Source organism: Sceloporus undulatus, chromosome 2 (genome assembly GCF_019175285.1).
Source record: "Sceloporus undulatus isolate JIND9_A2432 ecotype Alabama chromosome 2, SceUnd_v1.1, whole genome shotgun sequence".
Taxonomy (NCBI): Eukaryota; Metazoa; Chordata; class Lepidosauria; order Squamata; family Phrynosomatidae; genus Sceloporus; species Sceloporus undulatus.
Genome location: NC_056523.1, coordinates 250,461,691 through 250,474,329, shown reverse-complemented (window position 1 = coordinate 250,474,329; position 12,639 = coordinate 250,461,691). Strand labels below are relative to the sequence as shown.

The following is a 12,639-nucleotide window of genomic DNA, read 5'->3' as shown; positions in this document are numbered from 1 at the left end:
ACAGGGGAAGAAACTAGATTTTCTATCTCATCTGGTAGCTAACTGAGAGCCCGTACAGACAGGCCAAAATAAAGCTGCTTTGTGGTCACTTTGGTAGTATGCTGTTTAAATGATGCATGCGTCCTAAGAGGCCAGAAGCTGTGCCAAAGCCTGGAGCCAAAGGACTGGAGCACAGCTTTGGCACAGCTTCTGGCCTCTTAAGACCTCCAAAGTGACCTGAAGCAGCTTTATTTTGGCCTGTGTACGGTTCCTAAGTGTGTTAATCCTTTTCTAGTCCCATCTTTTCCAGTAAAGCTGTCGTACTCTTTTAATATTCTTTTCATGTGGTAATATACTTTATACTCAAAGTCATTGGGAAGGTGAAATTAGTGAGCAAAGTGAACTCTATACAGCTGGCTCTGAACTCTAAAATAGGATTCAAATGTAATAGAAATTTAATAAAAAGATGGATTATAAATGTAATAAAAATTTCAGAGTTAATAGTTTCTTTTTATTACTTTAAAGGTACACACAAGTCCTCCTACATATTCTTTAAATAGAGTAATGGCTGGGTTTCAGACTCGCAGTCAGATCATGTTGGATCACATAGAAGAGCAAGATGAAGTTCTTCATTGCTGCTTCTCTGACCACAGTGACGAAGATGAAAAAAATGACAGGAATAGAAAGAGACCCCAATTTAGGTACATCTTTGGTCATATTTATTCTGTTCTTCAGCCAACTTGGACTTGAAATACATGATATGTCAGTATTAAAATAAGCGATAATAAGTCTCATCTACAGTTGGTGTTACTAGCATTAGACTAGTATTGGTACTAAGAAAGATATTTTTGCATAAATAGGACTGGCATTGTTAGCTCTTTCAGCACTTGAAATTAAGTTGTGTGCGGGTTTGCTACAGTGTTATTCAGTGGGATTGCCGGAGATCTTTCTTTGTATTTAATATTATAGCATTTCATAAAAACTTCCCTCTGCTCATCTTTAAACCTAAGATACTTTAGGTTGTGATAATGGGCTCTCCCCATTATCTGGGCAACACAGCTGAGGGGTATAGGCTTCCATCCAGGTAAACAAAGGTTTAATGATGTGATAGTGTTTAGATGTATTTACTGCATTTAGTTGCATCATAGAAGAGTAGAGACCATGAGAGACATTGTCCCAATAAGATCAGTGAGATGACATGCCAAGCTTTGAGATCCTTCCCAGCAAGGCCACAAGAAGAGAGTTGAACAAAGAGAGAAGCTGTCAAGACTGGACTTCCAGCTCCCCCATGAGCATTGAGGACTCCAAATTCCATCTGTATCATGAGTAGAATAGGAAAAATGTTTTATTTTTAAAAATATTTTTATTAATGCATTTAAAAACACATATCATACACATTCTTAATCACAGAAAAGACATAAAATTCTTGACATAGACCTGAACACAAAAGAAGAGAAGGGGGGAAGAGAGAAAAGCAAAGAAAGAAAAAAAGAAAGATAAGGAAAATAAAGAAGAAAGAAAAGAAAAAGAAGAAAGGGTGAAAAAAGGAAATTAAAAAAGAAATATAATTTACAGAAAACATATATAAAATACTCATCCATTCAGATTCCTTTGTTACTTCTGATTGGTAACCTTAAATTGCTTTCCCTAATCTGTATTTAATTTATGATCTTTATTTCTAAACAAACATGGGTTTCTTAACCCTTTTGTTCAGGAAAAATGTTTTATCTAAGTACATTAGGGAAACTATATTTATTTTGACTCCCAGCTGCACCTGGACTTTTCTGCAACTTTTTAGCTTCTTCTAAGCATGCCTCTCATGGATGAGATACCTTTTTCCTAATGTAGATTGTTGCTTAGAATGAAGCTTCTTTTATAAACCTCCTCTCTTTCATACACTTTTGCTTGTCTTGCTCAGTCTCAGCTCCCACAAGAGTGTGGGTAGGAAAGTCTCTGCAGAGTCAGAGGTGGGAAGTGCACATTTAACCCAAAGTAACTTCTCACTGAGTCATTGCGTCACATGGGTGAAAATCAGTGGGTGGTTGCAGCTTAGATGATCTCTAGAGGTTCCATCCTACTTGGCATATGCAGTGGAGGGGACCATTGAGTGTATGACAGAGATCTTAAAGTCACAGCTGTTTCTAGGGCTTAAAAACATTTATGTATGCTGTTTAATTTTTTTTAGACGTTCCTTAAACCGTACATGGACACGAAAACAGGCAACTCACTCTTTAGCAATTCAACAAACAGAACTGCAACAGAGTTCCTATTTACAAAACATAAATATCTCACAGATGGAAACTGTTACAAGTAAGGAAATGTCAGTTGATGCTACAATATAAAATACAGTACTGTGTGTCTACTTTATGTGATCATCTTATAACAGAGTAACTCTGGTCCAGATAGAAGTGTAGGACATGCCTTGTGGAAATTTGTTCTCCCACCTTTCACTCAATGTGGTATCCAAGGTGGTTCAGAACATATCTGTTCAATTAGCTGTTAAAGTAAATGTTCAATTAGTTAATAAGATTGTGTGGCACAGTGGTTTAAGTGTTGCGCTATGACTTCGGATACCAGTGTTTGATTCCCAGCTTGGCCATGAAACCCACTGGGTGACCTTGGGCAAATCACATGCTTTCAGCCTCAGGAAAAAGCAATGGCAAACATCCTCTGAACAACTCTTGCCAAGAAAAACCCCATAAATCAGAAACTACTTGAAGGCACGCAACAACAAGCAACATAACATTTGTACTAGTATACAAATGTCTTTTAGTCTTCACAGAACACATAACCATTTTATACTTTTTGTTTTGTGACACTGCTGTCCTCCCTTTCCTAGTTCAGGGTGGACTAAAAATAAAATTAGTATATAACAGATAAGCAAAATTATATGGAATATTACAAGAAACCCATACAAATATCAGATACAAAAAGTATAGATCCTTGATGCTCAGTTATGAGATGTCTTGCAATGTATAATATTGTACATGCCTTCTACCAGCTCCTGGTGGAACAAAACTCCATGTACATGCTAACCAAAGTCCTACATTTCTCTACATCAGCCTATTCCAACTTGGTGTCTTGCAGGGGGATGGCACTGCAAATCTCCTAATGCCATGCCCATGTTGTGATATAAGTGTATTGCAATTTGGAGTTACAAGAGATATCTTCCTTTATCATCAGTCTTTTAAAAATGTAATAGAAGTTCTTCTTCGTGGTCTCTGCGAATCACACAAATGGGTTATTCTGCGCCTGTGCCCTTGGCTTTGGTACCTTCTTGGAGATATTAGAGGCGTTTTGGCAGTAGCCCCTCCCCAACTGCCCTATTGGGTCGGTTTCCACCTAAACCCTCAGTTCCTTTCGTCCTCTGCACTAGCAGCATCTGGGAACTCTTCAGAGATCCATTTTCCGGTCAGACTTTAAATTTCTTTTTGACAGGAACAGTCTGTGTTTTGGTAGTAATTTTTTAACATCAATGTTCATATTTTAAAACAAGCGCTACAATTTCTTAAGAGAATCGCATACTTAAATGTAAATTTAAATTCTGAGGTAAAGTTGTTTTAACAGCAGCTTGCCTCGCCTTCGGATTTGGCAAGGCCCTGTCTTTTTCTGAGGCAACTTTTTAAATTGAACAGCCGCTCCCCTCAGTTGGTGTGCTTGTAAATTGGTTTGCTTCCTCTATACCAGGGGTTCCCAACCTGGGGGCCGCGACCCCTTTGGGGGTCCCTCGAACCTTTCTTGGGGGTCGCCAGGTTGGGATTCCCCCTGCCTCCCCCTCCTCCCTTTTTCCCCGTGGGTGCCAGTGCTAGCAGCACCTGCAAGAAGGGGCTGGGGCTGCCGCCTCCCCATCCCTTCTCCTCGTGGGTGCCAACGAAAGCACCTGCAAGGAGAAGAGGAAAGGGCCGGGGCCTTCTCCAACTCATCCGCTTCTACCCGCGGGTATTGGTACCACTGCATGCTCCTCGCAGCCACCTGGTTGATTTTGTGGCCGCGATCAACTCTTCTCAACAGCCAAAGGGGCTGGGGCCGCCGCCTCCCCTCTGGTCCAAGGCATCAATGGGATTAGGTGGCAATACTTCAGACCTCCACCTACAACCTCGACAAGGCTCACTATGCATTCTGCAAATCTCCCGGGGGTTCTGTCCTGTAAAGGGAATCCTGGGCTCCCCCTAATTGTTATGTCCTGTCACGTGCACCTCATGCTTCATTACACGCCCTGGACCTTCACGATAAGGGATTTTGAGACACTGTTATATGATCTCCTGGCCCTTCTGCTCATTCTGGCATGCTGCTGTGGATTAATGATACAGCTAGAGGCATACCTCTTAAGCATTAGAGATAACGCTATGACAATTTTTCTCATACTGTATTGCCTGTTGTTTTGCACCACCTGACTAGGAATTAGACTTCGTGATGCTTGAAATCTAATCCATCTTTACAGCTCCGAAAACTTTTGTTCCCACACCCCATTCATGATGGATTGATAATATCTCACTCCTGCTATACTGTTTGCCTATCAGTTCTGGCTGTTCCTGCCATGTCATGATATGCTTGATACAACTTCTACAGGACATTGTGTCATGGGATATTGTCCCCACAGGGATTTCTTACAACCTGACAGTGTGGTATCCCTTCACTTTTACAGTGTACTGACTAGTCTTATTGGTATCACACCAACCACTTTGATTTTTCTTGTCATTTCAGCCAGGATCTACATGCTTCATGCTGATAGCCTGAAGCATTATGCTCAGATACAGCATGTCTTGTTTGTCACAACAATTGAATCTTGCAATCTTCTTAATTCTTTCTTGTCAGAAATTTGTTGTGAGTGGATGAGCTAATAATCCTCCTCTTTGATGTCCACCACTGTTCCAAAAATTGTTACTGGAGCTCTTCTCCAGTTTGATGTCATTAGGCTTTCTCTCTCTATGAATGGACTTCCCAACCATCTCATTGCTGAGCACAGATTGTCTATTTTATACTCTGTTAAAGAGGACATTTAGCCTAGACTACTTAGCATTCTAGGCTGTGTCTGTCAATGCCATAGTCTCCAAATCATGGCTTCAATAGGCTTTATCAGGTCGCTGCCCTTTTTATTATTTTCAAGGTTCCTTGAATGACTCACCTTCAAATTTGAGGGCTTTGTAAGCCCCCCTTTCTTGGGTACCAATGTCTCGACCTGTACAATCTCACATTGTTGCAAGCCTTTTGCCTTCATGTTGACTTCAATTTACCTTTCAGATTAGACAGTGTTTGTATACCAGACCTTCTTGCTTGCCGTCTTTCTATCTTGCTATCTTACAGTAATGAGCTTCCTTCGTTTTCATGCCACTTACCTATTTGATAGCTTTGGCATAATCTCCTTTATCAACAACCCTATCCTATCTAGGTCAAGGGTTTTCCCTGGCCTTGGTTTATACCTGCTGTTGATTATGGACCACTAAGGTTCACCTACAGTCTGTGCAACATACGGTTACCTGGCAAGCCTGTTTTTCTGCCAGTGGTAATGTTTCACCTGCATTGGTGACTGTTACCACTACGTCTCAGTGCTAGTTTTTCCGCTAGACTCTGTAGAGCCATCATATCAGCAGGACTGTTCATTCCTATGTTGCGTGCCCTTGGGCTTGGCTTCACAAATGATCATTTTGTTTGGGATTAATGTGCCTTTCTTGTGTGGCATGGCACACTCTCCTCCACTGACTGAAGCTTTTTAGTCTAACCCATTTGTGTGATTTGCAGAGACCACAAAGAGGAAAGACAGGTTGCTTACCTGTAAAGATATTTCTTCAAGTGATCATCTGCAAATTCACACAAATCCTGCCCATCCTCGCCGCACAGTCATGCTATGCCTCTCCTTCGGTTCTGAGATGCTGCTTGGCGTCCATGGAACTGAGGGTTTAGTCGGGAAACTGGCCCAATAGGGCAGTTGGGGAGTGGATGGGGCTACTGCCAAAACGCTTCTAATAGCTCTAAGGCTCCAAAGCTAACTGCACAGGCACAAATTAACCCATTTGTGTGAATTTGCAGATGACCACTCAAAGAAATACCATTACAGGTAAGCAACCTGTCCTTCTGCTACTGATTTTAATGGATAGAATTATACCATTTGCTTGCAGTCCTGTACTGTTATTTACAACTGATTTACTAAAATTCAGTGTATCTTAAGTATAATTTGCAGCACAGCAAAGCTGCATGACTAAATGAGCATAAACACTCAAAATGTGCAAATTTACATGAAGCCATGGAAGGTACTGCACATGAACATGTCATCTGATGACTGTATATATGATACAGTCAATAAGGAAAATTGCTGTCAGTGCCAGACAGCATGAAATGGGGTATCTCATATAGTAGCCTGATATTGGGGCTCGACAGACAGGCAGTTCTGTGCCTCCTGTCTTTGCCCTGAGTTGATCCTGCAGCACCGATGCACTGCCAAAAAGAAGCTGCCTAGAGTGGCTTCTTTTTTGCGGCTCTACAAACAGGAAAGGATGATGCCACTTCCTGCCAGCAACATCTGGACGCTGTACATCACAGTGTAGAGGGGAGGCTGCCATGATGGCGCCGCTGTTACGTGCTAGGGTTTGGGAGCATGCAGACACTGTGCACTCCCGAACCCTAGTTTTGACTCGAGTACGGCGCTTCCTGCACATCTGTACCGAGCCATTATTCAGTAGGCTTATGACAGTTTTGTGCCTTACTATGAACATAGTTTGGTCAGTGGCCAGTCAATCTGTGAAATTGTGCTTAATTACCATGTTGATCAGGCTGTACATGAACTCTTCTGTTATACTGCATTATAAAAAGTTAGGTTTCATCTCTTTTAGTTTAGGAAGGTGCTAAGTGTTCTCTAAACCATTACATTTTCGTTCAAGGCTCCACTGATATGGAATGGATCCAGAAAAGTCAGATTTTAAATATGCAGAAGTTAAAGCATTCAGAGCTAAAACTTATTGCTGCTAAGCAAAAAATGAGTGAACTTACACTTAATATCAGAATGAAGGAAGAACTTATTAAAGAACTGTTGAAAACAGGTAATGAGATTTTGTGAATTCATGCTTTATACAGTTATAAGTTGTAATAGGGCCAAAAACAAATTTAAAAATTTAGTCTACTTCTATATAAATAATGAAAAATTCAGAGAGGCAGCTTAAAGCCAAGGGGGCTTTAACAGGGTCTATATCACATTAAGTTTGTGGAAATGGCTTTAGATTCCCATTCAGCCATGAAACTTTATTGGGTGACTCTGTGCTGTTTATTCTCTTTCGAGCTAAGCTACATTTCACAGGATGTGACAATAAAATTGGGAATGAGGAGACATCACCTGGAGCAGTTTAGAGGAAAATTGTGTGCATGGGGGGAGGGGGAGATTGAGGCTTACTTTAAATGATTACTTCTGAATGATTATGGATAGTTTTAAGAAGATGTTACAGTGTGGAAAGCTACAAATAGTAAGTCTCCTTTTTTTAAAAAAAAACTTTTTTTCAAGGTAATGATGCTCAATCTGTAAGCAAACAGTATTCGCTGAAAATAGCACAACTGGAACATGAAGCAGACCAGGCCAAAACTGATTTAGCTGAAACACAAAAGCAGTTGCAAGAGCTAGAGAACAAAGAGCTAAGAGACATTGCTGAAAAAGCTAGGTTGCAGAAAGAATTTAGGAAAAAAATGGATGCAGCCAAGTTAAAAGTGCAGGTACTTGTAACCCTTTACTTTTAGTAGAACATGTACAGCTAACCAGTAGTAATAGTGATAGTGACCGCTTATAATAAAACGTATTACATTGCCCAGCTACTGTGACATGATTAAATCAGCCAGGGGCTCTGGGTTGACTCAGTCTGGCATCCTCCCAAGGTTGCTAAAATGAGCACCCAGCTTGTTGGAGGCAATTAGCTTACACATTGTAAACCACATAGAAAGTGTTTAAGTACACTGTTAAGCTTTATAGAAATGTACTTGCTATTGCTAATATAAACTGGAAGATTGGTGTATGTAAGTGGTAAACTATGTGATATGTCAATAAATAGCGTATAGTTACTATAGTTGTATTTTCCTCCTCTCCTTTACTCACACATAAGCATATAGGGCCCTAATCTGGGTCAGGGTCATTACATGTGTAGGGGAGGTTTAAACCTTCCCCTGTTGCAATCTACACAGTAATAACTTTTTATCAGAAGACTTGTTTGATTCTTTACGTTTTGTCTCCTTGTTTTGTTTATAACAACATATATAGCCAGAAAAATGTATGCTCAATGTGGCTCACAAATGCAGTAAGTCCATAGACAAAAATCACAATAAAACCAAAACATAATTGTAAAGTTGATCAGTGCAAACAACAAAATAATAGTATAACAATATGGCCTAAACTATGATCTGTAGGTCTTGCAGAAAAAACAGCAGGACACCAAGAAACTAGCACTGTTATCTACCCAGAATGAGAAACGTGTTTTTGAAGTAGAACAGAATGTCAGTCACATGAAAAACCAACAAGCCCAATTACAGAAAAGATTGCAAGAGGAGAGTGAAAAAAAGAAAAGCTTGGAGGCAGAAATTCAGAAGGATCAGCTGCAGATCAAGGCAAGAGAGTTCTTTTCTGCTTCTCTTCTTGATGAACTTGTAAAATCAATTAATTCTTTGTCTTTTACTGGCAGTATTACATAATTATGGGAATTATCCTTCTATTATTTCATATTTAAAATCAAGAATAGTGATATATTGATGTTGTTTTAGTAGTTAAGAGCATCAATGAAACTAGGAGGTCCCTGTTTAAATTTTATCTCAGCCCTGTGGGGAACCGTGTGTTATGTTGCAGAAATTTAGTGCTGGATCCTGCTTTCCATTCTTAGAACTATCTCTTGCAACTAAAATTTAGTTTTTATTCTCAAAATTTTTAATCTTATAGCATAGCTGATCTTTCCAGTAACACATATTAAAATGTTTTTCTTTACTTACAGGAGCTTCAACAAAAGACAGAACAACAGGCAAAAATTTTAAAACTAAAAGATGAAGAAATTGCTGCAATTAAAAAGAAAAACTCACATGAAACCCCACAGCAACTACAGGTAGCTAATTTTTAAAGCCTGGTGATAGAAACTAACTAATTTGTATGTTCAAGAGTTGCAGCTTTTTAAAGGTAAAGCATACAAATCAAGAAATTAACTACAGGTAATTGGTTTGCTCAAGAGGTCCAGTTTTTTAAATTGTGCAAATCAAGGAAAACGTTTCATCGTCTGTAAGGCTGAAAACACAATCCATTACGTCTGGGTTTACCCTTCATGCTGACTCGGCCAGGCAGGATCTCAGCATTCCAAACAGAAGGAAAATGTTTCATTCGCTGACAAAAATATAAGAAGAAACTGAATCTTTTTATTAGTACCTTTGTTTCTACAATTATGTTTTTCAGTACACATTTTTAAAATGATCAGTTAATTGCTAGGGCCACTAGTAATAACTCTGAGAGATAATTCATAGAGTGCATTTTGCTGTTGTTAATCGCCTTCGAGTCAACCTTGACTCATGGTGACCCTGTGAATATGACTTATATTTTGTTAATCATAGAGATGCGTTAGATTTGTTGTCTTTTTCTATATATAAGATTAAATGTAAAATGTGGTTCCTTTTTGTCTGTCACAGTTCAATTAAATATTTTGTATGCAAAAGGAATTTATATCTTTTTTTTCTACAATATTTACATTCCTCACTATTGGATGATTTAGTTAAACATTACTCAGTACCTGAGGCTTCAGTATTGTACCTGCTTAACTGGCAGTGAGGGTGCTTTCAGGCAGTGCTAACAGTCAAAAATTATTGTTGTCACATGCCTTCAACTCGTTTCTAACTTATGGTGACCCTAAGATAAAATCTATCAAGGGATTTTCTTGGCAATATTTGTTGGTGTGTATGTCAGGGAGATATTTGTTCGCTCTCCTTCTTAATCCTAGGTCAAATTTTCCAACAGTTTAAAAAAAATCTTAGGTCAAGTTTTCCAGCAATGGTTTTGATCTGTTTCCTAATTTTGCATTCCAGTTGCCTTTGATTATTAACATGTCCTGTTTTCGTATGTGATCAGTTTACTCCTGGACTCCAGCAGGCTATTCCAACTTCTTTCTATTCTGCTTGTGTAGCTGGAGCATAAACTTGAATCGTGGTTGTACTGATGGCTTTTCCCTGACATGATTTGTTCAGATTTGCATTATATTTCCTGACTGCTTTTGTTACATCTCTCCTCATTATTAATACAACCCAATTTCTTTCTTAGATTTTCATTTCCTGATCAAAACACTATGCAATTATTTGATTCAAAATGACCCATTCCTGTCCAGTTTAGCTCTTTCACTGCAAATATTGCAACGTGTATCTGTTTCATTTCTTGTTTTACTATGTGTGACTTCCCCTGATTCAGGCTTCTTACATTCAGTTTTCCTATTATTGTGCATTGTGCAGCTTCAAACTTTGCTTTCTTTTCTGAGCACATCAACAGGTGACTGTCCTTTTGGCTTAAATCCAATTGTGTCATTAGCCACATCTCTACCCATGCTTTTCCTCCAGTCATCCTCAGTAACTCGTTGAGTGCCTTCTGACCTGGAAGTCTCATCTTCTGGAACTATTTCTTGTTTCATTTTGGAGTGTTTCATCATAGGGTTTCCATGGTAAAGACATTCAAAAGTGTTTAACTAGTGGCTCCTTCTGTGCAGTACTAATAAGTGTTAGCTATAGTGCCACTGTAGTTGTCTCTGAGAAATCCTCCACCAGTTCCCCCCCACACACATACACACTAATGCTGTTGCACAAAGAGCCCTGATGGCACAGTGATTAAATGCTGGCACTGCAACCACAAAGTTGTAAGTTAGATTTATAGGAAGGCTCCAAGATCTACTCAGCCTTCCATCCTTCTGTAGGTCAGTAAAATGAGTACCCAGTTTGTTAGAGGCAATTGGCTTACACATTGTAAACTGCATAGGGAGTATTAGTTCATTGATAAGCATATAGAAAAATACTTGCTTTGTTATTGCTATTGTTTGGCACATTTTGTCTGGCTCCTCATCAAAAACTTGACTGACATTGGAGACCATGCCAGCAACAGTACTGCCATCAGCATAGCCTCTTGCCTTACAAGAGTATTCAGTTCCATCACCACAAAAAGGTAGTACAATGATGGGACCTGAAGATGTATTTATGAATTTATTCTAACCTTGTACATCTTTTTGTTCTTGGCACAGAAATTAGAAGAGAAAAAGAAATGGCTAGATGAAGAGGTAGAGAAGGTTTTGCATCAACGTCAAGAGTTAGCTCAATTGGAAGAAGTTTTGAAAAGAAGAGAAGCTATAATTTCTAAGAAGGAAGCACTGATACAAGAGAAGAGCCATTTAGAAATTAAAAAACTCCGATCCAGCCAGGTACTTTTGTTCTTGCCATATTCCAGGCTACTGATTAACAGCTGAATTTAGAAACCTAGAAAGAAATTGCTGCTGTGGTCAAAAGTTTGAGGCTCAGGCTGCTTGCCTTTGAAACATTTCTTTTACTGGTTTCATAATGTGAAATTCTGGTTTTCTGAAAATAATTGGATCCATCTGTTATTGACTGCTCTTACTTTTTATTTTCTCTACATCTGCAAGAATAAACACAAATTAAAATAAAACATATAATGGATGTCCTTACAATGTTATTAGTATGGTGGTGGATCACACTAAGATAGTTGTCCTTAAGTTGCAAAGTTTGCTGATCTAGATAAAGCTGGTTGTACCATTGTCTCATGGAAATATAATTGACTTGATTTCAGTGAGTCAATTAGATGACTAATTATATCTGGAACCAATGTTCAGTGAACTTTGATGTATGTGTGCGTTGGGATGTTTAAGGATGGCCTTTTCCTGAAAGGGATTGTATTTTCATTTGTGTTTTTGTAGGCTCTCAGTAAAGATATTTTGAAATTATCAAGTCGGTTGAACTTTTTGGATCAGGAATTATGTGACAAAAATATGCAGCTTCAGAGCAGCACCACCAATGAGCATGAGAAGATTTTTGAAGAAGTTCAGGCTCTGGAGAAGGAGAGGGATCAGCTCCTGAAAAGAAGGAGCAGTGTTGATGAGAAACTGAAGAATGGCAGAGTATTGTCACCAGATGTAAGTAATTATACATTAGATAACCACAAGTATTGTGACTATTAACTGCCCTTGAGTCAATCTCGATTCATGGCGAGCCTGTGGATTAGACGTCTCCAAGTCCCCTGTCCTCAATCTCTTTGCTCAGGTCCTGTAGGCTCAGGCCCATGACCTCCTTGATTGAATCCATCCATCTAGCATGCAGTATTCCTCTCTTTCTGCTGACTTCCACCTTTCCTGGTATGTCTTTTGTAATGATTCATTTTTCCTCATGATGTGGCCAAAATACAAAAGCCTCAGTTTAGTCATCTTGGATACAAAACACACTGTAGAAATAATCCAGTTTGAGACTACTTTAGCTGCTCTGGCTTAGTGCTGGGGAATCCTGGGAATTGTAGTTTATTATTATTTGACAGAGAAGGCAAAAGGTCTCACAAAACTGCAGTTCCCAGAATCCCATAGCATTAAGCTAGGGCAGTTAAAGTGGTCTCAAACTGCATTATTTCTGCAGTGTGTTTTGGATCTTGGCTTCCAGAGAGAGTTCAGTCTTGATTTATTC

At 39.2% G+C, this 12,639-nt stretch overlaps 1 protein-coding gene across 5 annotated transcripts in view; it reads left to right on the top strand.

Annotated features, from left to right (window-relative positions):
- The window catches only part of KIF27 (kinesin family member 27), a 34,995-nt gene that overhangs the window by 12,091 nt on the left and 10,265 nt on the right, over positions 1-12,639 (top strand). For 4 of the 5 annotated variants that reach the window (XM_042454347.1, XM_042454348.1, XM_042454349.1 and 1 more), the window contains 8 exons: positions 505-680; positions 2,165-2,289; positions 6,855-7,013; positions 7,469-7,674; positions 8,359-8,556; positions 8,934-9,041; positions 11,199-11,375; positions 11,886-12,101. In XM_042454347.1, the coding sequence (XP_042310281.1) occupies positions 505-680; positions 2,165-2,289; positions 6,855-7,013; positions 7,469-7,674; positions 8,359-8,556; positions 8,934-9,041; positions 11,199-11,375; positions 11,886-12,101 (1,365 nt within the window). The remainder of the gene's footprint in view (positions 1-504; positions 681-2,164; positions 2,290-6,854; positions 7,014-7,468; positions 7,675-8,358; positions 8,557-8,933; positions 9,042-11,198; positions 11,376-11,885; positions 12,102-12,639) is intronic. The other variant, XM_042454350.1, reaches the window with a different exon arrangement.